Raw genomic sequence first — 26,450 nt, 5'->3', positions numbered from 1 at the left:
CACCATACCACTAAAATACTCATGTACCTGTCTAGATACTTCAAAATATATTCACCATTATAACACCAGAGGTAGTTGTACAAATCATATTCAACCCAGATTTCACTCCAAAAAAGGTTCTAATTCGTTTGCCTGCTATACCACCAACATGTGGATAGTCCTACCAACAGCCATAAAGGAGTGTAAATCCCTTACTTCCTTCAAAGCCGCTTTAAAAATAAATTTTAGGTTGTAACTGGGAATAGAAAAAGCCTTTTACTTTTTTTTAAATTGTATTTTCTAGCAGTATTTTTGTACTTTAAATGCTACATTCTACATAGTACTGTGTTCTGTGTGAATTAAACACATTTTTGAAGTGAAACATTGTCAGGCTTTCTTGTAGCAGTGAATGTGTACCGTGATGAAAGTGTACCCTTTCCTATGCAAACTTCTCATAAGTCCTTCAATCAATCAATCACACATTGTTACAAACTGAGAGGAACATCAACCTCAAACTGTCTCGTTTTCATGAAGAATCTAAATGAAAGCATTGCATCATCCCCACAAGACAAAGCATCTTCCTATTGAAGAAAAGTGTTACTAATGAAATATAAAGTTAGTAAAGATGTGAGAGTAAGAAGTCAACAAACCTGTTCTGTGTAACACAACTTGATGTTTCTTGAAAACAGCGTCCAGTAGTTGATGTTGTCGCTCCTTCTCCTCTTTTGTTGGACAAAGTTCCTCCTCATACTTTGCTATCGTTCTTTCGCACATTTTCCCACAATCACAACACTTTACACTCACATTTGATCTCTACTTAGCGATGTGTTGATAACGTCCGCGTCTCTTTGTTAGCAGCTACCAAGCTAAGCTAACTAGCAAGCTAAGCTAACTAGCACAAGACTTGATAAAGTGCGCTCAGACTAATGTATCCGGATACAAACAATGACTAACAATGTTTCATCTACTACACGACATATATGCGTACATGTATGCACTAAATACAAATAGAGAAACAATAATGGCCAGTGGCCACGTTTAGGCCTTCTCTGTCAAACGCCATTTTGCTTTTGACTCCTTCGTCTTCTTTGGATTTCCAGCAGACTAGTAGAGCATCTTAGGCCTCCACAGCTTCTTAACGTCCTGTCCTATGGTCCATACTACATTCTACAGTACAGGAGGTCTTCGTCCTGTCCTATAGTCCATACTACATTCTACAGTACAGGAGGTCGCGCTATCAACCTTTCAATGGACCACTTCCAAGTTGGCTTCGTCCTTCTTCTTCCTTTTTGTTTAATGGCGGTTAGGGTACATGGAGGCACTAGGACCGCTCTTTGTGGTCGCAGGAAGAGCAGCAGAAAGTTTCCCTGGAGAAAGAAATAGGTGAGTGACTAAGCTTTTTAAAATATTTTTATTTTGTATTATATATATATATATATATATACATATATATATATATATATATATATATATATAAATGATAAATGATAAATGGGTTGTACTTGTATAGCGCTTTTTCTACCTTCAAGGTACTCAAAGCGCTTTGACACTACTTCCACATTTACCCATTCACACACACATTCACACACTGATGGAGGGAGCTGCCATGCAAGGCGCTAACCAGCACCCATCAGGAGCAAGGGTGAAGTGTCTTGCTCAGGACACAACGGACATGACGAGGTTGGTACTAGGTGGGGATTGAACCAGGGACCCTCGGGTTGCGCACGGCCACTCTTCCACTGCGCCACGCCGTCCCTATATATATATATATATATATATATATATATATATATATATATATATATATATATATATATTTTTTATATTTAACTTATTTATTATTTATTTATTTTATTATAAATATATATATATATTTTTTTCTTTCATTTATTTATTACATACATATACATATATATTTATATTTAACTTATTTATTTTATTATACATATATATATATATTTATTTTTTATTTTTATTACATACATATATATATATATATATTTTTTTTAATATTTTATTTATTTATTATTTCTTTCTTTTATTATACATATATTTTTTTTTTTTTATTACATACATATATATATATATATATATATATATACATATGTATATATATATATGTATGTATGTAAGTGACGTGCGGTGAGGTTGATGGCTGGTGAGGCACTGACTTCATCACAGTCAGATTTACAAAGAGTATCTTATTCACCCTTTGATTGGCAGCAGTTAACGGGTTATGTTTAAAAGCTCATACCAGCATTCTTCCCTGCTTGGCACTCAGCATCAAGGCTTGGAATTGGGGGTTAAATCACCAAAAATGATTCCCGGGTGCGGCGCCGCTGCTGCTCACTGCTCCCCTCACCTCCCAGGGGGTGAACAAGGGGATGGGTCAAATGCAGAGGACAAATTTCACCACACCTAGTGTGTGTGTGACAATCATTGGTACTTTAACTTAACTTTAACTTTGCACATACAAACTGTAGCACACACAAAAGCACATTTAATTTAAAAAAAAAAAAAACATTATTATGGTCTTACCTTTACTTATAAATGAAGTCCATGCGCAGCTCCTTTTGAACAAAACCATCGATAACTTGTTTATAGAAGTCTTCCTTATCTTTCTTCAGTTTTAAAAGTCTCTCTGTCTCGATGGAGATCCTCCTTTAATTATTACCTCCTGCTTCGATTGAAAGTCCAGTTTAGAAAACTGTTTTATTTTAGATATGTAATCCTCCTTAATAGTCCAGACAAGAGGAAAAAATAAACGATCGCTAACTGTTGCTGCTTGTTGTCACTTCTTCTGCAGCCGAGTAGTCGCAAGAATGATCTCTGGGATCACGAGCGCCCTCTACCACCAGGAGGCGGGATTACTGCGAGCCTCAGCCAATGCGTCTTCGCAGCAGTTTTTGATTGCTCAGCACAAGAAATACGTTACACACATACAGTTGTTGACAAAATACACTGTACATTATATACCTCAGCTAACTAAACTATGGAAATGTATAATATAATTTATATAGCAATACGGTCTCACTGCACAGCAGGCCAGCAGTTAGCCGAGTCATTGCGCAATCCATGGTGAGGCTCAACTGGCTGCTGACTCACCGCAAGTCTCTTCTCAGTATTTGAACGGCAAATGTGAAAATTCAGCGATTTTGAATAAACAATAATCTAAAACTGGTGAAGTTAAATGGAAAATAACTTTATAATATAATCACTGGATACATATAACAATTTAACCCTTGTGTAATGTTCATATTGTTGTTACTCAGCCAGCGTTTGTGGGTCTGATGGACCCGTTGCATTTTGTGGCTTTTAATGCCTCACAATCAAACACTTTTATGTGAAAATACTGAACAGATGTTTACCTTATCCCAATAATCATCTGTGCAGTATTTTCACATAAAAGTGTTTGATTGTGAGGAATTAAAAGCCACAAAATGCAACGGGTCCATCAGACCCACAAACGCTGGCTGAGTCACAACAATATGAACGTTGAACGGAAAATTTCTCTGCCAGTTTCTGCATCCCACAGGGATTCTTCTTTTGTGTTTCTGCACCTGTGGTTCCCACACAAGGTTGCAACATTGTTTGTCAACACTGTCTGCTCTCATTTTCTCGCACATTTGAACCTCTGATGTTCTGTGTACCTACACTCTGTCCTCCTCCTGTCTAGGCCTGCTGTGTGTGTGTGTGTGTGTGTTCTGGCAATGCTTACTTAATGGGGACATATATGTGCTTCAGCAGCACAATTCTGGTGCTGTAGTTGTAGGAGATGTCTCAAAACGTCATCAGGAGTCCCGTCAAAGGCCGAAAATGGCAGAAAATGCATTTTTTACGAAAACATTTTTTAGCTAAAATGTCGTAAGGGGGGACCCTTTCAAAAAATCCAAAAAAACGGACTTGCTTCAGCAGCACAATTCTGGTGCTGTAGTTGTAGGAGATGTCTCAAAACATCATCAGGAGTCCCGTCAAAACCTGAAAATGGCAGAAAATGCATATTTTACGAAAACATTTTTTAGCTAAAATGTCGTAAGGGGGCACTCTTCCAAAAAATTAAAAATAAACGTACTTGCTTCAGCAGCACAATACTGGTGCTGTAGTTGTAGGAGATGTCTCAAAACGTCATCAGGAGTCCCGTCAAAAGCCGAAAATGGCAGAAAATGCATTTTTTACGAAAACATTTTTTAGCTAAAATGTCGTAAGAGGGGACCCTTTCAAAAAATCCAAAAAAAACGGACTTGCTTCAGCAGCACAATTCTGGTGCTGCAGTTGTAGGAGATGTCTCAAAACATCATCAGGAGTCCCGTCAAAACCCGAAAATGGCAGAAAATGCATATTTGTGTGTGTGTGTGGTACACACAACATCAATTTCCACACTTCTATTAGCCCCGGGTCCAATGGACCCGGACATCTTATATGTAATAGAAATGTGTAGGTGGGGTGTATGGTGTGTGGTCATTAAATATGTATTCTGATATATGTTCTTCACAGAAAATGAGCCAGTCAGTTAGTCTCAGTTTGAAAAATGTATTAATTGTATCATTTTTCTTTTAATAAAAAATGAAAACGGGTCCCACAGACCCGAACACCACACAAGGGTTAAACTTTTTTTTTTCTTTTTAAATTTTTTTTCTTTCCATGATGGCACCTGCTTCCCCTGACTGCATGTCACTGATATATAAATATATATATATATATATTTTTATTTTTTTTACCACCACAGGCTGTGCTTCTAACATACTCCTAATATGTGTTTCCTATTGTTCTTCTTTTCTTTATTATCGATCAGAACTGTCACCAGTGACGAGCGGCGAGGTTCATGGCTGGTGAGGCACTGACTTCATCACAAAAAGAGTATCTTATTCACCATTTGATTGGCAGCAGTTAACACGTTATGTTTAAAAGCTCATACCGGCATTCTTTACACATACAAACTGTAGCACACAAAAAAGCACAATTAATTAAAAAAAACAACGTTATTATGGTCTTACTTATAAATGAAGTCCATGCGCCGCTCCTTCTGAACAAAAGCATCGATAACTTGTTTATAGAAGTCTTCCTGATCTTTCTTCAGTTTTAAAAGTCTCTCTGTCTCGATGGAGATCACTGCCAGGGAAGACAGATGTCCTTGATCGGTCGTGTTCCGACTGTATGTTTGGATTCTTTTCAGTGCTGAGAATGACCGCTCCACCGATGCTGTAGTAGCTGGAACAGTGAGCACTAGCTGGAGTAGCTTTGTCGCCTCAGGAACAGTTTGGATGAGGTCCTTCTGGGCCAAAAAGCTGAGAAGCTGTCCAGGAGATTTACATTCATCCCTCACCGTTTGTGAGCTGTACAGTCCAACAAGATCCGCCTTTAGTTGCACAAAGTCAAAGAATCTGGCATATTTTGACAGGCTCTGCAGTTTTGTGTCATCAAAATGTTTTGACATTTCACTGAATTTTGAACAATCAACCAAACCAAGGAAAGCCAGCTCACCAAAATTATCAAACCTGGCCTTCATTTGATAGCTTATGTCATCCAGAATGTTACAGAACACTCGTTTTTGCTCAAATCTAATTGACTGTCTTCCTCCACTCTCTGCCAGGCCAAGTGCGCTGCATTTCTTCTCAAATCGGTCACAGAAAATGTTGAACTCCAGTCCCATGCGCTCGAGAGCTGCAATGGTGTCGCGGATGCGTGCAAGGCAATATTCAATGTCCATCACTTTGTTTTGCAGCACTCTAGAAAGTTCATTAGTCTCATTGAAAATGTCCTCATATACCATAAGGAGAAAGCATGTGGATGCTTTTGACAGCCACTGATCGTATCCTGCTGCCAACATCAGCGTGTCATTATCCCAGCTATCAGGATTTTCAAGGATGATGTGAAATAACGCGCGCAGATCATGGTGCTGCATGCTTATTGTCTGCAGCAGTCCAGAGTTAGAGCTCCATCTTGCGGGCGCTGCTCTGGGTAAACGGCGCTTGACAACATCATCCAGCAAGTGAGTGCGCTTTGTGGACTTGCTGAAAAATGAGGCTAGTCCCTCAGCTGTTTTAAAAAACGTGCGACACTCGGGCATGCACTTTGCGGAATGCAATAGCACTAAGTTCAGCTCGTGTGCGGAACAGTGGGTGAACATGGCTTCGGGCACTCTTTCTTTAATTTTAGCTTGCACGCCATTAAGCTCTGAGGCCATTACAGCGGCCCCATCACAGGTCTGAGCTACAAGCTTGTCAACACAGTCATACTTCTCCAACACTCCCAGGACATACTCAGCAATGGCAGGAGCGCGTCTGTCATTACTGACGTCATCAAATCCCAAGAACGCCTCCCTCACCTCACAGCCTGCTTCAGTTGTAGCCACATACCGTAATATGACAGAAATCTGAGCTTGGTTTGAGACATCTGTGGTCTCGTCCACTTCTACAGCAACAAATGGGGCTGCACTGATCTCCTTTTTAATGTCATTTCTAATGACATCCCCAACTGCTTCGATTAAGTCATTCTGTATTCCATTTGACAAACCAGAAAATACAGTGGATGTCTCCAAACGCCTGGCTAGCGAGTCATCTTTCTCAGCAATAGCATGCAAGAGTTCAACGTAGTTGCCACGATTGGTCGAGCCTGTACTTTCATCATTTCCACAGAATGCCAGTTGCTGTTTGGCGAGGAAGCAGGTGACATTGATGAGGTCTTTTAAAATCTCTCGGTTCTCCTTTACCTTAGCATTGTGGGTGCTGATGCTGAGTCTTCGCTGTTCATCCAAAGCCAAGTCTATCCTGGACACCCCGAACGTTTTGAGCGCGATCTGGCTTTGAATGTGAGTGGTCGACCGCTCATGGCTGATGACGCTTCTCTGCCAATTCTTCAGGTCACAATATCCCTTCTGAGTCCAGACATTGTCAGAAGAAGAGAAAAGAAGACAGGAGAAGCAGAAAAGGCGGTTTCTTGCTGGACATCCACACAGCCAGTCTTTTTGTGTGTACCACGCCGTTTGAAAAGAACGGGCCTTATGTCCCGAAGTCTGAAGCAAACCTTTTAGCTCCGGCATTGGTCTTCCTTTAATTATTACCTCCTGCTTCGATTGAAAGTCCAGTTTCGAAAACTGTTTTAATTTAGATATGTAATCCTCCATGTCAAAAGTCCAGGTAAGAGGAAAAAATAAACGATCGCTGCACTTGACAGTGTGTGATCTCATGTGTACTTTCAAATTTTGACTTTGTGCAAAACCTTTACTACAGATTGAACAGGTAAAATGTTGTTCTCCTTTATGTGTTCTTGTGTGCTCTTTCATATTTTCCTTCCTTGTAAAAGGTAAGCCACAGATTGGACAAGAAAAAGGTTTCTTTCCAGTGTGTGTTCTCATGTGTCTTTTCAGATAACTAAGGTATTTAAAGGATTTGTCGCAGTCAGAACATTTGAAGTGAGTGTTGTCAGTGTGACATGTCTTATCATCTTTAGAGTCTTCATCATCAGTGTCAGGAGAGTGTGACGTTGTGTCCTCACTATCTGATAGTGGAGCTAAGAGCTTGTCTGCTTGTGATCCTCCACAGTGGTCTCCATCAGCTTCTGTTGTCATGTGTTGTGTTGAGCTGCTGCTCTTCTCCTCACTTTCACCTTTGACCTCATCATCTTCACTCTTCAAAGGGACACCAGTCACTGGGAACTCCACCAGTCCTTCAAGATGATCTCCCTCCTGACTGATGCTGTGTTCTTCCTCTTCATCTTTAATGTGTGGGGTCAGTGAGTCTTCCTCTTCCTTTTCACAGAGCAGGGTCTGTGTCAAAGAGGAAAAGGAGACACCAGAGGGTCTGTGGCGCCTGGTCTTCCTCTTTGATGGATCCTCCTTCACCATCCTGAAGCTACACTCCTGTTTTTCAGGCAGAAGTTGTTCTTCACAGACGTCTGCAGGACACAAAATGACAAACATGCTTGAGAAATGTCCAGATTTGCTCAGTCACATGAGGCATTCAGTAAGTTTACATGTAAACTTACTTACTTAAAGGGAAACATTATCACCAGACCTATGTAAGCGTCAATATATACCTTGATGTTGCAGAAAAAAGACCATATATTTTTTTAACCGATTTCCGAACTCTAAATGGGTGAATTTTGGCGAATTAAATATTCGCTCTCAGAGCGATGATGTCACATAGTGACGTCGCATCGGGAAGCAATCCGCCATTTTCTCAAACACCGGGTCAAAACAGCTGTTTTCCGTACCTTGGAGACATCATGCCTCGTCGGTGTGTTGTCGGAGGGTGTAACAACACGAACAGGGACGGATTCAAGTTGCACCAGTGGCCCAAAGATGCCAAAGTGGCAAGAAATTGGACGTTTGTTCCGCACACTTTACCGACGAAAGCTGTGCTACGACAGAGATGGCAAGAATGTGTGGATATCCTGCGACACTCAAAGCAGATGCATTTCCAACGATAAAGTCAAAGAAATCTGCCGCCAGACCCCCATTGAATCTGCCGGAGTGTGTGAGCAATTCAGGGACAAAGGACCTCGGTAGCACGGCAAGCAATGGCGGCAGTTTGTTCCCGCAGACGAGTGAGCTAAACCCCCTGGATGTCTTGACTCACATCGTCCCAAGATTATCAAGAGAAGAATATCGACCCTAGCTTCCCTGGCCTGCTGACATGAGAGTATGTCTGCAGAATATATTACCGTATTTTCCGCACTATAAGGCGCACCGGATTATTAGCCGCACCTTCAATGAATGGCATATTTCATAACTTTGTCCACCAATAAGCCGCCCCGGACTATAAGCCGCGCCTACGCTGCGCTAAAGGGAATGTCAAAAAAACAGTCAGATAGGTCAGTCAAACTTTAATAATATATTAAAAACCAGCGTTCTAACAACTCTGTCCCAAAATGTACGCAAATGTGCAATCACAAACATAGTAAAATTCAAAATAGTGCAGAGCAATAGCAACATAATGTTGCTCGAACGTTAATGTCACAACACACAAAATAAACATAGCGCTCACTTTCTGAAGTTATTCTTCATTCATAAATCCTTCGTCTTCGGGGTCCGAAGTGAAAAGTTGGGCAAATGTGAGATCCAAAATGGCCGGCTCCGTCTCGTCGAAGTAATCGGAGTCAGTGTCACTGTTATCCAGCAGTTCTGTGAATCCTGCCTTCCGGAAAGCTCGGACCACAGTTGTGACCGAAATATCTGCCCAGGCATTTACGATCCACTGGCAGATGTTGGCGTCGTCTGGCGCTGCCTCCCTGTCTTAGTGAAGGTGTGTTCGCCTTCTGTCATCCATTGTTCCCACGCAGTTAGCAGTCTAGCTTCGAATGCCCTGTTGACACTAATATCTAGCGGCTGGAGGTCTTTTGTCAATCCACCCGGAATGACGGCGAGTATTGAATTAAGCGCGTAAGCGTGTCTCTTACTGTGATGTTATGAGCTAGCAAATATAACAACTACACTACCCAGCATGCAACGATAGTTACGAGCATGCGCGGTAGCCCTGAGAAGCGTTGTTGTATGCTGGGAGTTAGAATGTGGTTATGAGCACGCTGTGAGTAAACGTTGAGAACTCAGTTAACACGCCTCGTCTGCATTATTTATAATTAGACAGACAACACACTTAATAGGAGCCATTTTGGGGTCTTTACATAAACACACAAATGGAAATGAAACGTCACATATCCCAGCATGCACCGCGCGCTTCTTCTTCTTCCGGGGGCGGGTGGTTGCTTACAGTACAAGAAGAAGCGCTTCCTGTTCTATGGGGGCGGGTGCTTACCTTGGCGGTTGCTTGCGTAGAAGAAGAAGCGCTTCCTGCTCTACCGGGAAAAAAGATGGCGGCTGTTTACCGAAGTTGCGAGAACGAAACTTTATGAAAATGAATCTTAATATTTATCCATATATAAAGCGCACCGGGTTAAAAGCCGCACTGTCAGCTTTTGAGTAAATTTGTGGTTTTTAGGTGCGGCTAATGGTGCGGAAAATACGGTAATTGATGAAAATTGGGCTTTCTGCACTCTCAAAGTGCATGTTGTTGCCAAATGTATTTCATATGCTGTAAACCTAGTTCATAGTTGTTAGTTTCCTTTAATGCCAAACAAACACATACCAATCGTTGGTTAGAAGGCGATCGCCGAATTGGTCCTCGCTTTCTCCCGTGTCGCTGGCTGTCGTGTCGTTTTCGTCGGTTTCGCTTGCATACGGTTCAAACCGATATGGCTCAATAGCTTCAGTTTCTTCTTCAATTTCGTTTTCGCTACCTGCCTCCACACTACAACCATCCGTTTCAATACATGCCTAATCTGTTGAATCGCTTAAGCCGCTGAAATCCGAGTCTGAATCCGAGCTAATGTTGCTATAGCTTGCTGTTCTTTCCGCCATGTTTGTTTGTGTTGGCATCACTATGTGACGTCACAGGAAAATGGATGGGTGTATATAACGATGGTTAAAATCAGGCACTTTGAAGCTTTTTTTAGGGATATTGCGTGATGGGTAAAATTTTGAAAAACTTAAAATCATTTCATTTTCTCAAAACTCGACAGTGCACTTTATAACCTGGTGCACCTAATATACGGAATATTTGTGGTTTTGCTTACCGACCTCGAAGCAATTTTATTTGGTACATGGTGTAATGAGAAGTGTGACCAGTAGATGGCAGTCACACATAAGAGATACATGTAGACTGCAATATGACGCCAGTAAACAACACCTTAAATGTTCCATTGAAAATAAAGAACATTACACATGACACTCAAAAATCTGTCAAAATGTTCAAGTATATTTTTGAAGCCGCACCGCTTGATGGATTGTCGGCCCATTACGGCTACCCTAGTCAGAGATACAAGTATTACTATGGTGTGTGTATAAGGACCACAACAAGGCACCCATTAGCAGACATTATCTGATGTTTTGTTTCACAATATTATGCAAAACCAACTTTTCTTACCTTCTGGTACCTGCTGATGTGTATTTGGGATCTGCATAAGTCCTGAAAATGTTCACACGTCCGCCTCTGTAGTCCGTGCCGATACCATAGTCTATCTAAGCTTCTTCTTTTTCTCTATCTTCTGGTTATGGGACATTCATCCTCTGCTGTTGCCATTTCTAATATAAAGTAGTGTAAATTTATAACTTATATCTCGCTATTGAAGTGCTAAAACATACCGGTGTAGTGAGTTTACATTATTCACCCAAGGAACTTTAGTTATTAGAGAGTTCCGGTCGGACGGTTTTTCACGGGACACATTTCCGGCGTTGTTGCTCATTGTTGATTGAAATCTCATATACAAAACATACAACATAAGGTAACAAAAAACATTACAATAATGAATAAAGCAAAATACGTCCTGGGCCAAAAATGACTTCATATTCTCTACTGCTCGCGAGTGTTACCATGTCTGAGTTATTGTGCAGAAATATGGGAAATAACTACAAATGTGCGCTACATTCGTTAACCGTGTTACAAAAAAGATCAATTCGACTGATACATAATGTTGGTTATAGAGAACATACAAACACTTTATTTATTGAGTCAAAAATATTAAAGTTCGATGATTTGGTGAAATTGCAAACAGCTAAAATGATGTACAAAGCAAACTATAACCTGCTACCAAAGAATGTACAACAATTCTTCTCAACTAAAGAGGAGAACTATAACCTTAGAGGAAAATGTAATTTAAAACATGTGTATGCACGTACAACACTTAGAACCTTTAGCATGTGGAATTAAATGATGGAATGGATGAAGTAAAGAAATTAAACATTGTACTGATATGATCCACTTTAAGAGGTTGTTCAAATGAATAGTGCTTACAAAGTACAAAGAAGAAGAATTATGAGAATGACTTTCAACCTTATTGAAAATAAGATATTCATTAATAATGACTGAATTAATTAATTACATATTCCAAAACTGTTGTGTATACTAATTCACAGATGTCATTCTGTTATAAAAAGGTCAGTAAATTAATGTATATTGTTGGAGCCGATCTATTAATTGTTTGGACGATGAAATCAAATAATGTCAATAATGATGTTGATGAATTATTGGATTTTTTAGATGATTTGTGATTGACTGATTGTTTTCAGCTGCTCACGCTCCTGATGGTGAGCCACTTCCTCCTCCTATAATTAAGAAGACAGGACAGCTGGGTGCCCTTTTTGTCTGTCTATTAGAGATGCGCGGTTTGCGGACACAACCGCGGAGTCCGCGGATAAACCGCGGGTCGGGCGGGTAAAAATAGATTTTAAACAGATGCGGGCGGTTGAACCAATTCGGAAATATATATACATAGTTAAATGTTGTTACCCACATACGAAAAACGAGCAGCACTCTTTGAAACAGTCAATTATTCATCAGGAAACCGCGTCCCAGCAACAAGTGGCGCAAGTGAGTGCTCCTTCAGCGCAGCAGGGCGCATTTTAGAGGCCAGGCGCTCTCGCATGAATCCTGGCACTGTAGATGCCATTTTATTCCTGCATAGTGCTAACAAAAAAAAAGTAAGTAGACATACGGTTGGGTATGTTAAATGAATTAGTCTACGTTACCTATAGGCTGTACCAAATAAGCCCATGTCTAACCTATATTGAGTTCGGTCAGCTGAATAATTTTGATGGTTACGTGTTGTTTGGGCGCACTACAATGCAAAGGAATTAAGGCAATTGCGTTGTTTATTGTGTTTTTTTTCTATTCGAGATATACTATGTGTGTTAATTATTTGGCCTCGCTTTCAAGTGAAGCGCATCTCCGATTGGCGACAATGTAAGGATATTTAGCCTGCTTTGTTTGTCGCGACCGTCTATTTTCATTATAATTCAAGTTTGATGATAAAGTGCAGTCTGATGGGTTTGATTTCCCCCCTTCAGCTATTTGCCTTGGCCAATAAGTTGCAGGTAATTTATTATTATTTATTTAATTTATTTTTGTTTAAATAGAGATGACATACATATGTTATTGTATAATTTAAGTTTGTGCGCGTGATTGACAGCCTAAGGCTTATGAGGCACATTTTTTATTTATTTTTTTATTTCAACTTAAAAACGTATGAGCCTATGCCTATGCCTAGAACATAGGCTATGTGTTTATCTTTATTTTCCTGCCTGTCGTTGACAATGGAGATTGTCTGATATTTTGTCATGGCTGCAGATCAATCAATAAAGGTTCATCTTTGTCGCGAAATTGTTCACTGTTTCACTGTGCACCCCGCCCTTCGTCCCTATTTGAGCATTATAACGTTAACAAGTTAATATTCATTGAAATAAATTCAGAACATTTTTTTTACCTAATGAAAATATAGGCCTAGTCTTTCTAAAACATTGTTTTAACTTCTTAAAAGCATCGTTCTGCTTGCTGCAACTGCGCACACAAAGTGTGAGGAACGCACTCCTGATCTGAGGGCATTGGCAACAATAGTCAACACTTTCTTAATGGAAATGACAATAATATTATAATAATGATAAATAATATTATCACGCATTAATATATCTTAGCCACTAATGCGTGGCCAAGAGATATTAATGCGTAGCACGCATTGAATGTCTCTGCTTCATTGGATCAGTCTCCTTTCTTTAACAGGCAAAAGCTTTATAACCTCACTAATATGCTTGCATCGTCTATATTAGATATATAACAACTGGCGGATGGCGGGCGGGTGTGGTTTTGATAAAATGTTGGTTCGGGTGGATGCGGATGGTTGACGACTTTTGTGATGCGGTTGCGGATGAAATAATTGCCTATCCGCGCATCTCTAGTGTCTATCATGTTGAAGGAGTGAGGAGTGAAACAGTTTATTTACCGCTTAATAAGTTATTTTGATTATTATGAAGTCAACCATAACCTTCATAACCTTTATGGACAGAATTTCTAGGCGCAGTCAGGGCGTTGAGGGTTTCTGGTTTGGTGGCTGCAGGATTAGGTCTCTGCTATTTGCAGATGATGTGGTCCTGATGGCTTCCTCCGACCAAGATCTTCAGCTCTCGCTGGATCGGTTCGCAGCCGAGTGTGAAGCGACTGGGATGGGAATCAGCACCTCCAAGTCCGAGTCCATGGTTCTCTCCCGGAAAAGGGTGGAGTGTCATCTCCGGGTTGGGGAGGAGATCTTGCCCCAAGTGGAGGAGTTCAAGTACCTCGGAGTCTTGTTCACGAGTGGGGGAAGAGTGGATCGTGAGATCGACAGGCGGATCGGTGCGGCGTCTTCAGTAATGCGGACGCTGTATCGATCCGTTGTGGTGAAGAAGGAGCTGAGCCGGAAGGCAAAGTTCTCGATTTACCGGTCGATCTACGTTCCCATCCTCACCTATGGTCATGAGCTTTGGGTCATGACCGAAAGGACAAGATCACGGGTACAAGCGGCCGAAATGAGTTTCCTCCGCCGAGTGGCAGGGCTCTCCCTTAGAGATAGGGTGAGAAGCTCTGTCATCCGGGGGGAGCTCAAAGTAAAGCCGCTGCTCCTCCACATCGAGAGGAGCCAGATGAGGTGGTTCGGGCATCTGGTCAGGATGCCACCCGAACGCCTCCCTAGGAAGGTGTTTCGGGCACGTCCGACCGGTAGGAGGCCACGGGGAAGACCCAGGACACGCTGGGAAGACTATCTCTCCCGGCTGGCCTGGGAACGCCTCGGGATCCCCCGGGAGGAGCTGGACGAAGTGGCTGGGGAGAGGGAAGTCTGGGCTTCCCTGCTTAAGCTGCTGCCCCCGCGACCTGACCTCGGATAAGCGGAAGAAGATGGATGGATGGATGGATGGATGAAGTCAACCACGGAGAATATTTTTTGTTTGTGAAAATAACTTATGATCATTTGGAATCTGGACATATCTCCGCGAGTGCTTATTAAGGAATTTAGTGAGTCATAAACATCCTCCTCAGGACTACTCTGCTATCTTTATTTTTATTTTTTTCGAACTTTTTTGAACGCAAGAGTAACATATATATTTGTAAACGCTCTGATGTGGGAAAGGAGTAGGATTAAATAAGCTTTGCTTCTTCCTCCTCCTTTTTGGACATGATGTAAAGTGAATGATATGAAATTGTCTGATGTATTATGCTGTAAGTGTGTTCATGTTCCAAATAGAGCATGTTTACTCCACAGTACACTTACATGTAGAAGTGAGCCTCTTGTCAGTCATTCACAATCTTTGTTTCGACTACTTGCAATTCTCCTCCACACGTGTTAGTAGTGTTAGTGTTCATGTTGGAGATGGAACTAGTCATTTTAATACAATGCTGAATTTTTATGTACCGTATTTTCCAGACCATAGGGCGCACCGGATTATAAAACGCACTGCCGATGAGCAGGTCTAGTCAGGTTTATTTTTATTTAAAAGGCGCATCAGATTATAAGGCGCATTAAAGGGGTCATATTTTATTTATTTTTTCTAAATGTGAAAGACTTCCTTGTGGTCTACATAACATGTAATGGTAGTTCTTCGGTCAAAATGTTGCATAGATCATGTTTTACACATCATCTTCAAGTCGCTTTCTGGCGGTCACTTTTTGTGGGCGGTCTTATGTACGTGGCTCACCTTCGACAGCGTCTTCTCCCCGCCATCTTTGTTGCAGCGGTGTAGCGTGCAAGGACGTGAGTGGAAGAAGTGTCAAAAGATGGCGCTAACTGTTTTAATGACATTCAGACTTTAATTAAATCAATTGCAATCGTGTGCACAATATATATTATTGGTTAATTAGTTTTTGTTGTTTTACTTTTGTAGCTGTATGTAGAAACGGCACTGCTGGAGTGGCAGCTGGTTGCATCAGCTCTGCTCTTTTAAAGGGGAACATTATCACAATTTCAGAAGGGTTAAAACCATTAAAAATCAGTTCCCAGTGGCTTATTTTATTTTTCGAAGTTTTTTTCAAAATTTTACCCATCACGCAATATCCCTAAAAAAAGCTTCAAAGTGCCTGATTTTAACCATCGTTATATACACCCGTCCATTTTCCTGTGACGTCACGATTTCAGCGGCTTAAGCGATTCAACAGATTACGCATGTATTGAAACGGATGGTTGTAGTGTGGAGGCAGGTAGCGAAAACGAAATTGAAGAAGAAACTGAAGCTATTGAGCCATATCGGTTTGAACCGTATGCAAGCAAAACGGACGGAAACGACACGGCAGCCAGCGACACGGGAGAAAGCGAGGACGAATTCGGCGATCGCCTTCTAACCAACGATTGGTATGTGTTTGTTTTTACGTGTTGTAATGTTTTTAAGCTAAATTATTGGTAAACACAGTTTATGTATAATAATTTACGTAAAACCGCGAGTAATGAATAAAGTTTTCATCAATTAATATATTCTGTAGACATACCCTCATCCGCTCTCTTTTCCTGAAAGCTGATCTGTCCAGTTTTGGAGTTGATGTCAGCAGGCCAGGGAAGCTAGGGTCGATATTCTTCTCTTGATCATCTTCGGTGGCATAAGGGACGGTGTGAGCCAAGACATCCAGGGGGTTTAGCTCGCTCGTCTGCGGGAACAAACTGCCGCCATTGCTTGCCGTGCTACCGAGGACCTTTGTCCCTGAATTGCTCACACACTCCGGCAGATTCAATGGGGGTCTGGCGGCAGATTTCTTTGACTTTATCGTTGGAAATGCATCTGCTTTGAGTGTCGCAGGATATCCACACATTCTTGCCATCTCTGTCGTAGCATAGCTTTCGTCGGTAAAGTAAACGTCCAATTTCTTGCCACTTTGGCATCTTTGGGCCACTGGTGCAACTTGAATCCGTCCCTGTTCGTGTTGTTACACCCTCCGACAACACACCGACGAGGCATGATGTCTCCAAGGTACGGAAAACAGTCGAAAAAACGGAAAATAACAGAGCTGATTTGACTCGGTGTTTGAGAAAATGGCGGATTGCTTCCCGATATGACGTCATCGCTCCGAGAGCGAATAATAGAAAGGCGTTTAAATCGCCAAAATTCACCCATTTAGAGTTCGGAAATCGGTTAAAAAAATATATGGTCTTTTTTCTGCAACATCAAGGTATATATTGACGCTTACATAGGTCTGGTGATAATGTTCCCCTTTAATGTCTTTAATGTTTCCCTCTTACACACATGTTTATGTGTGCTATGTCTATGAGGGTTTTTCCCTCCTTGGCCTCACTCTGGACCCCCTCCCCAGGGGCTCAGGCTTAGACGGAATATTTTATTTTTATATGACTCACCAGTAAAACATGTGTGCTTGTCTTACATAGAGATAGTGAATGATTTCAACACTTTAAAAAGTGCAGTTCCCCTTAACATTAGAACATAGAACAAACATATACCATGTGACAAGAACATGAATGTGATGTGATTAAATCATCTCAATACTGCCCTGACGCCATGATTATGTTCAGGATTTCCCTTTTAAAGGGCAAAGTCCTCCCAGGTTATTTTGTCCTATTAACTATCTGTATAAAGTGATGAGACTAGAATTGAAGTTTAACAGTTTATTGTACAAATGGACTGGGATATGTAACTCATCTTTACGGGTAGTTAAATTGGACAGAACACGACAACCACGTGGTTGCAAGACCGCGTTGCAAGTACCAGACGGAATGCATCATCCTCACAACACAACACAACTTCTTACACACAATATATTGAAGAAAAGTGTTACTAATGAAATGTAAAGTTAGTAAAGATGTGAGAGTAAGAAGTCAACAAACCTGTTCTGTGTAACACAACTTGAGCGTCCATGAGTTGATGTTGTCGCTCCTTCTCCTCTTTTGTCGGACAAAGTTCCTCCTCATACTTTGCTATCGTTCTTTCGCACATTTTCCCACAATCACAACACTTTACACTCACATTTGATCTCTACTTGGCGATGTAAAGGTAACTTCCGCGTCTCGTTGTTAGCAGCTAACAAGCTAAGCTAACTAGCAAGCTAAGCTAGCTGCAAGTAGTGATGGGACCAAATGTGATGAGTCATGGAGGGGGCGTTTCTTCTTTCATTTAGGGGAGGAGCCGGAAATGACGACATAAGAAGCTCTTTCTCTGGAACGAAAAAAAACAACTCATATCTTGAAAGTTTCCATTCTTCCAAAGGTAAAGGAGTTCATTTAACAAAAAAAAAAGACGGAATTGACCACTTAAAATATTTTTTAGGATGTTTTGCAAGTGAAGACAACACTTGTTCGTTCTGTGTTCTGTGTTCGTTCTAGACCAGGGGTGCTCACACTTTTTCTGCAGGCGAGCTACTTTTCAATTGATCAAGTCGTGGGGATCTACCTCATTCATATATATAATTTATATTTACTTATTTATGAAATATATGTTTTTGTTAACAAGTTAAAGGTGTTTAATGATAATGCAAGCATGTTTAACACATATAGTTAATATTGTTAATAAATTAAAGGTGTTTAATGATAATGCAAGCATGTTTAACACATATAGTTAATAAATTAAAGGTGTTTAATGATAATACAATAATGTTAAATACATATAGTTAATATTGTTAACAAGTTAAAGGTGTTTAAAGATAATACAAGCATGTTTAACACATATAGTTAATATTGTTAATAAATTAAAGGTGTTTAATGATAATACAATAATGTTAAATACATATAGTTAATATTGTTAACAAGTTAAAGGTGTTTAATGATAATACAAGCATGTTTAACACATAGTTAATATTGTTAATAAATTAAAGGTGTTTAATGATAATACAAGCATGTTTAACACATATAGTTAATGTTGTTAACAATTTAAAGGTGTTTAAAGATAATACAAGCATGTTTAACACATATAGTTAATATTATTAACAAGTTAAAGGTGTTTAAAGATAATACAAGCATGTTTACCACATAGTTAATATTGTTAATAAGTTAAAGGTGTTTAATGATAATACAAGCATGTTTAACACATATAGTTAATATTGTTAATAAGTTAAAGGTGTTTAAAGATAATACAAGCATGTTTAACACATATGGATTCCTTTCTTTCATGAAGACAATAATATAAGTTGGTGTATTACCTGATTCTGATGACTTGCATTGATAGGAATCAGACAGTGGTGCTGATAACGTCCGCATTTTCGAATGGAGGAGAAAAAAAGTCCTCCTTTCTGTCCAATACCACATGAAAGTGGTTGGTTTTTGGCATCTTATTTGTCCAGCTTCCGTACTCCTTTGTATACACTTTACAAGAAATACATTGTCGACAAACTCCGTAGCTTGCTAGCTTGTGCACGCCAGCTTTCTGAGACTCTTATTATGTTAGCGCAACTGTGCAGTCGGTCTTTGGAGTTTTGACGACAGGTACGGCGCCAGAGTCTGTTGAAATAAAGTGTTTCTCGACTTCCTGTCGGTAATTTTAATGATCTGGCAGCAGCCAGCGTCATCTCAGAAGACCCTCGGGTGCCGTGAATGTCAATCAAGTGACGAAAGTGACGTCATAGTGAAGATTTATGATCGCTCATTTTCAGGACTATTTTTTTACTGCCTGGCTGGTGATCGACTGACACACCCTCCGAGATCGACCGGTAGCTCGCGATCGACATAATGAGCACCCCTGTTCTAGACTTTTAACAAGAACCAGAAAGTTTGATCATATTACGCCTATACTGGCTCACCTGCACTGCCTTCCTGTGCACTTAAGATGTGACTTAAAGGTTTTACTACTTACGTATAAAATAGTACACGGTCTAGCTCCATCCTATCTTGACGATTGTATTGTACCATATGTCCCGGCAAGAAATCTGCGTTCAAAGAACTCCGGCTTATTAGTGATTCCCAGAGCCCCCCAAAAAATCTGCGGGCTATAGAGCGTTTTCTATTGGGGCTCCAGTACTATGGAATGCCCTCCCGGTAACAGTTAGAGATGCTACCTCAGTAGAAGCATTTAAAGGGGAAGATTATCACAATTTCAGAAGGGTTAAAACCATTAAAAATCAGTTCCCAGTGGCATATTATATTTTTCCAAGTTTTTTTCAAAATTTTACCCATCACGCAATATCCCTAAAAAAAGCTTCAAAGTGCCTGATTTTAACCATCGTTATATACACCCGTCCATTTTCCTGTGACGTCACATAGTGAAGCCAACACAAACAAACATGGCGCATAGAACAGCAAGCTATAGCGAAATTAGCTCGGATTCAGACTCGGATTTCAGCGGCTTAAGCGATTCAACAGATTACGCATGTATTGAAACGGATGGTTGTAGTGTGGAGGCAGGTAGCGAAAACGAAATTGAAGAAGAAACCGAAGCTATTGAGCCATATCGGTTTGAACCGTATGCAAGCAAAACCGACAATAGTCCATGAGAATGACGTTGCTTGAATGGCAACATATGTTGCTCCAAAAACTGTATGTACCTTTCAGCATTAATGGCTCCTTCACAGATGTGTAAGTTACCCATGCCTTGGGCACTAATACACCCCCATACCATCACACATGCTGGCTGTTCAACTTTCACCCTATAACAATCCGGATGGTTCTTTTCTTCTTTGTTCCATAGGACACAACGTCTACAGTTTCCAAAAACAATTTGAAATGTGGACTCGTAAGACCACAGAACACTTTTACACTTTGCATCAGTCCATCTGGGAAGAGCGTGAGCCCTGCAAAGCCGGCGAAGTTTCTGGGTGTTGTTGATAAATGGCTTTGCACGTACTCGGTTTAAAAAAACAAAACACTAATATAAAATAGAAGCATATTAAAAGATTGTTACACAAACAACAATGTCGCAAATGTTTTATGTGTTGATGTTGTTACAAAGACAAAATTTAAGTTTTGACAGTTTGTTTCAAATCCTGAGGTTTCATTTGCTGCTGCTGTTCTCACCAGCACACTTGTGTTTCTTACACTGGTACTTGTAAGAGAATCTTTCACCACACACACTGCAACTCAACACTTTCTCTCCTGTGTGTGTTCTCATGTGTGCTTTAAGTGTTGATTGTTCACAAAAGCTTCTGTTGCAGATTGAACAGGAATGTGATTTTTCACCAGTGTGTGTTCTTGTGTGTTTTTTAAAATTTTGACTTTCTGCAAAACATTTACCACAGACTGAACAGGAAAAAGGTTTTTCACCAGTGTGTGTTCTCATGTGCACTTTCAAATTGTTACTTTGTACAAAACCTTTACTACAGATTGAACAGATAAAAGGCTTTTCACCAGTGTGTAAAATTGTGTGTTTTTTCAAACTCTGACTGTGTGTAAAACTTTTACCACATATTGAACAGGTAAAATGTTTTTCTCCAGTGTGTATTGGCATGTGTTCGTTTAAAACATTTTTTTGTGTAAAACCTTTACCACAGATTGAACAGGAAAAAGGTTTTTCACCAGTGTGTGTTCTCATGTGCACTTTCAAATTTTGACTTTGTGCAAAACCTTTACTACAGATTGAACAGGTAAAATGTTTTTCTCCGGTGTGTGTTCTCATGTGTGTTTTCAGTTGACAACGGTATTTAAAAGTTTTGTCGCAGTGAGAACATTTGAAGTGAGTGTTTGTCTTATCATCTTTAGAGTCTTCATCATCAGTGTCAGGAGAGTGTGACGTTGTGTCCTCACTATCCGATAGTGGAGCTAAGATCTTGTCTGCTTGTGATCCTCCACAGTGGTCTCCATCAGCTTCTGTTGTCATGTGTTGTGTTGAGCTGCTGCTTGGAGGCTCCGCCTCTCTCTTCTCCTCACTTTCACCTTTGACCTCATCATCTTCACTCTTCACAGGGACACCAGTCACTGGGAACTCCACCAGTCCTTCTAGATGATCTCCCTCCTGACTGATGCTGTGTTCCTTCTCTTCCTCTTTAATGTGGGGGGTCAGTGAGTCTTCCTCTTCCTTTTTACAGGGAAGGGTCTGTGTCAAAGAGGAAAAAGAGATGCCAGAGGGTCCGTGGCGACTCGTCTTCCTCTTGAATCTACACTCCTGTTTTTCAGGCAGAAGTTGTTCTTCACAGACGTCTGCAGGACACAAAATGACAAACATGCTTGAGAAATGTCCAGATTTGCTCAGTCACATGAGGCATTCAGTAAGTTCACATGTACTTAAAACAAACAAGTTATTATATGAATTGGCCTGTAAACAAACACACTGCTCTTATTATTATTCACAGGAAAAGAAGACCACTTTTTATATTGCGATAAATTCCCTTCCACTTGAGTGCAGCTGGGATAGGCTCCAGCGCCCCCTGTGATTTTAATGTCAGTTACTGATGTATAAACTTGGAGAAAAGCTTAGGTTGTCTACAGTGTAAATCTGTATTCCATATTTTTGTTTCTGCTATGGCACCATCTTGTGGTCGAGTTCGCTCACTGCAAGTGCTGTGGGTTGAAAGTGTATTTCCTTTTGCTTCGTGGTTTCATTTATCTCGCCTTGCAACGTTTGTAAGTGTAACCGGGGATGTCCACTGGATGTGGAACGGCGGCGCCACGGCGACAGACCAGTTCCGTTTGTTGTTTTCAAGTCAATGTGTCAGTTTGCACCGCCTGGCTTCTATATTTAGAGGTCGACACAACAAGGCGGTTCAATTGAGCTAAAATCTGCTGGTGTGGGACAGGAAGTCATGCATAAACACAAAATAAATGATCCAGTTTACTTTCAAAGTAGAATATTGTGTTTAAGGATGGTTTTCTACACTTTGAAAAGTCCTAATGGACATGAAGTCAACTTGTTGTCAACTTTTTTTAATTTTCCTGAGGGAACTCTCCTGAAGGAATCAATAAAGTACTATCTATGTATCTATCTATGTATCTTGTCAAAAGGTTTTCAGACCTAATTTCACCTCCTTGACACAAATGGACAAAAACATGCTGATTTTAAAAGGCCCCAAATTAAAGAATCATAACAGGCATAGGGATAGTCGAACCTCGGATTCAGGAGGAACAGTGTGGTTTTCGTCCTGGTCGTGGAACTGTGGACCAGCTCTATACTCTCGGCAGGGTCCTTGAGGGTGCATGGGAGTTTGCCCAACCAGTCTACATGTGTTTTGTGGACTTGGAGAAGGCATTCGACCGTGTCCCTCGAGAAGTTCTGTGGGGAGTGCTCAGAGAGTATGGGGTATCGGACTGTCTGATTGTGGCAGTCCGCTCCCTGTATGATCAGTGCCAGAGCTTGGTCCGCATTGCCGGCAGTAAGTCGGACACGTTTCCGGTGAGGGTTGGACTCCGCCAAGGCTGCCCTTTGTCACCCATTCTGTTCATAACTTTTATGGACAGAATTTCTAGGCGCAGTCAAGGCGTTGAGGGGATCTGGTTTGGTGGCTGCAGGATTAGGTCTCTGCTTTTTGCAGATGATGTGGTCCTGATGGCTTCATCTGGCCAGGATCTTCAGCTCTCACTGGATCGGTTCGCAGCCGAGTGTGAAGCGACTGGGATGAGAATCAGCACCTCCAAGTCCGAGTCCATGGTTCTCTCCCGGAAAAGGGTGGAGTGCCATCTCCGGGTTGGGGAGGAGATCTTGCCCCAAGTGGAGGAGTTCAAGTACCTCGGAGTCTTGTTCACGAGTGAGGGAAGAGTGGATCGTGAGATCGACAGGCGGGTCGGTGCGGCGTTTTCAGTAATGCGGACACTGTATCGATCCGTTGTGATGAAGAAGGAGCTGAGCCGGAAGGCAAAGCTCTCAATTTACCGGTCGATCTACGTTCCCATCCTCACCTATTGTCATGAGCTTTGGGTCATGACCGAAAGGACAAGATCACGGGTACAAGCGGCCAAAATGAGTTTCCTCCGCCGGGTGGCGGGACTCTCCCTTAGAGATAGGGTGAGAAGCTCTGCCATCCGGGGGGAGCTCAAAGTAAAGCCGCTGCTCCTCCACATCGAGAGGAGCCAAATGAGGTGGTTCGGGCATCTGGTCAGGATGCCACCCGAACGCCTCCCTAGGGAGGTGTTTAGGGCACGTCCGACCGGTAGGAGGCCGCGGGGAAGACCCAGGACACGTTGGGAAGACTATGTCTCCCGGCTGGCCTGGGAACGCCTCGGGATCCCACAGGAAGAGCTGGACGAAGTGGCTGGGGAGAGGGAAGTCTGGGCTTCCCTGCTTAGGCTGCTGCCCCCGCAACCCGACCTCGGATAAGCGGAAGTAGATGGATGGATGGATGGATAACAGGCATATCCCGGGCAGCTATATGGAGGCCTGTACTTCAGCGTTGTTTTAAAATGACTAGGCAAGGCAACTTTATTTGTATAGCACTTTTCATACACAAGGCAGACTCAAAGAGCTTCACAGACAACAAAGTGAAATGAAAGAAAATAAAAGCAAAATTAAAATGCAGACAATAAAAATAAAAACAGTGCGGATGTCAAAAGTTAAAAGATTTAGCTGAAAGCTAAGGTGAACATAAAAGTTTTCAGTCTAGTTTTAAAAGCAGTGAGAGTTGGGGAAAGTCTGACATCTTCAGGAAGTTTATTCCAGCTATTTGTTGCATAGTGACTGAATGATGCTCTCCCTTGGTTTGAGTTGACTCTGGGAACCGCTAACAGATTGGTCTCAGAAGATCTTAGTGATCTAGAGGGCTTATATAGTGGGAGCATATCAGTGATATACTTCGGCCCTAGACCATGTAGTGATTTATATGTGAGTAGGAGGGTTTTGAAATCTAATCAATGGAAGAATGGCCGTGCGCGACCCGAGGGTCCCTGGTTCAATTCCCACCTAGTACCAACCTCGTCATGTCCGTTGTGTCCTGAGCAAGACACTTCACCCTTGCTCCTGATGGGTGCTGGTTAGCGCCTTGCATGGCAGCTCCCTCCATCAGTGTGTGAATGTGTGTGTGAATGGGTAAATGTGGAAGTAGTGTCAAAGCGCTTTGAGTACCTTGAAGGTAGAAAAGCGCTATACAAATACAACCCATTTATCATTTATTTATTTATTCTCTGATGTACAGGGAGCCTATGTAAGGATTTAGGAATTGGTGTAATGTGCTCACATTTTTTGGTCTTTGTTAGAACTCTAGCAGCAGCGTTCTGAACAAGCTGCAGCTGCCTGACAGTTTTTTTGGGAAGACCTGCAAGGAGACCATTACAATAGTCTAGCCTACTGGTAATAAAGGCATGTACAAGTTTTTCTAAGTCTTGAGCTGACATGAGCCCTCTAAGTCTTGTTACATTTTTGAGGCGATAGTAGGCCGATTTTGTTACTGATTTGATGTGACTGTCGAAATGTAAATCAGAATCTAAAATAACCTCAAGATTTCTGGCTTTATTTGAGGTTTTCAGGGACAGTGATTGAAGGTGTTGGATGACTTTAAACCGTTCTTTTTTAGCACCAAAAACAATTATGTCAGTTTTATCTTAATTTAGTTGAAGGAAATGTTGGCCCATCCAGTGTTTGACTTGCTCAATGCACTGGCACAGAAGATCTATGGGGCGATAGTCATTTGGTGATAGCGCTACATAGATTTGGGTGTCATCGGCATAGCAATCATGGTCAATGTTATTATTTTGCATGATTTGTCCTAGTGGGAGCACATAGATGTTAAATAAAGTCGGCCCCAAGATTGAACCTTGGGGGACTCCACACGTTGGTTGGTTCTGATACAAAGTCACCAATGGAAACAAAATAGTTCCTATCTTGTAGATATGACTTGAACCAGCTTAAAACTGTGCCTGAGATCCCCACCCAGTTTTGCAACCTGTCCAAAAGTATTGAGTGGTGGACAGTGTCAAATGCAGCACTGAGGTCCAATAGCATTAATACTGAAGTTTTGCCAGAGTCTGTGTTTAGACGGATGTCATTCATAACTTTAAGAAGGGCCGTCTCTGTGCTATGAAGAGGTCGAAATCCTGACTGGAAGTTGTGGCAGCCAGTAGAAGCCAAGAAGTGATTTAGTTGTTGGAGGACAACTTTCTAAATTATTTTACTTATGAATGGTAGATTTGAAATTGGTCTGTAGTTGTTGATAACAGAGGCATCTAGGCTCCGCTTTTTTAGAAGAGGTTTAAAGGCCTACTGAAACCCACTACTACCGACCACGCAGTCTGATAGTTTATAAATCAATGATGAAATCTTAACATAGCAACACATGCCAATACGGCCGGGATAGCTTACTAAAGTGCAATTTTAAATTTCCCGCGAAATATCCTGCTGAAAACGTCTCGGTATGATGACGTCAGCGCGTGACGTCACGGATTGTGGAGGACCTTTTGGGACAGCATGGTGGCCAGCTATTAAGTCGTCTGTTTTCATGGCAAAATTCCACAGTATTCTGGACATCTGTGTTGGTGAATCTTTTGCAATTTGTTCAATGAACAATGGAGACAGCAAAGAAGAAAGCCGTAGGTGGAAAGCGGTGTATTGCGGCCGACTGCAGCAACACAAACACAGCCGGTGTTTCATTGTTTACATTCCCGGAAGATGACAGTCAAGCTTTACAACAGAGACTCTTACCAGGAGGACTTTGAGTTGGATGCGCGGACACGGTACCGTGAGTACGCATGCAGCTGCGGCTTCCAAACATTTGATCGCTTGCCCGTACGTGTGTGCCGCTATGTGCATGTCACGTACGTAACTTTGGGGACTTTGGGGAAATATATGTGCTGTATGAACTTTGGGGAGGTGAACAGTACTTTGGGCTGTGGGA

General features: G+C 41.4%; 3 protein-coding genes across 9 annotated transcripts in view; all 3 read right to left on the bottom strand.

Annotated features, from left to right (window-relative positions):
• Positions 1 to 1,261, bottom strand: part of LOC133575696 (uncharacterized) — a 459,465-nt gene extending 458,204 nt beyond the window's left edge. For all 6 annotated transcript variants that reach the window (XR_009811522.1, XM_061928458.1, XM_061928466.2 and 3 more), the window contains exon 1: positions 630 to 1,261. Coding sequence is in view for 5 of the 6 variants with exons in the window: in XM_061928458.1 (XP_061784442.1) it covers positions 630 to 728 (99 nt within the window). In the remaining variant the exon portion in view is untranslated. The remainder of the gene's footprint in view (positions 1 to 629) is intronic.
• A 3,079-nt stretch (positions 1,262 to 4,340) lies between these two features.
• LOC133575669 (zinc finger MYM-type protein 1-like) lies at positions 4,341 to 17,873 on the bottom strand. Its single transcript, XM_061928377.1, has 2 exons — positions 17,602 to 17,873; positions 4,341 to 7,872 (listed from the first exon to the last, which is right to left on the bottom strand). The coding sequence occupies exons 1-2, from the start codon at positions 17,708 to 17,710 to the stop codon at positions 4,970 to 4,972; spliced, it is 3,012 nt and encodes a 1,003-aa protein (XP_061784361.1). The 5' UTR covers positions 17,711 to 17,873; the 3' UTR covers positions 4,341 to 4,969.
• A 2,599-nt stretch (positions 17,874 to 20,472) lies between these two features.
• LOC133575688 (uncharacterized) overlaps positions 20,473 to 26,450 on the bottom strand; it is a 30,581-nt gene continuing 24,603 nt past the window's right edge. Inside the window, exon 4 of one of the 2 annotated variants that reach the window (XM_072912153.1) lies at positions 20,473 to 21,834. In XM_072912153.1, coding sequence (XP_072768254.1) covers positions 20,693 to 21,834 — 1,142 coding nt within the window. In that variant the 3' untranslated portion in view covers positions 20,473 to 20,692. The remainder of the gene's footprint in view (positions 21,835 to 26,450) is intronic. The other variant, XM_072912154.1, reaches the window with a different exon arrangement.

Source organism: Nerophis lumbriciformis, linkage group LG33, assembly GCF_033978685.3.
Source record: "Nerophis lumbriciformis linkage group LG33, RoL_Nlum_v2.1, whole genome shotgun sequence".
Lineage (NCBI taxonomy): Eukaryota > Metazoa > Chordata > Actinopteri > Syngnathiformes > Syngnathidae > Nerophis > Nerophis lumbriciformis.
Note: the sequence above shows the minus strand (reverse complement) of the source record. Positions and strands in the feature narration are given on the sequence as shown.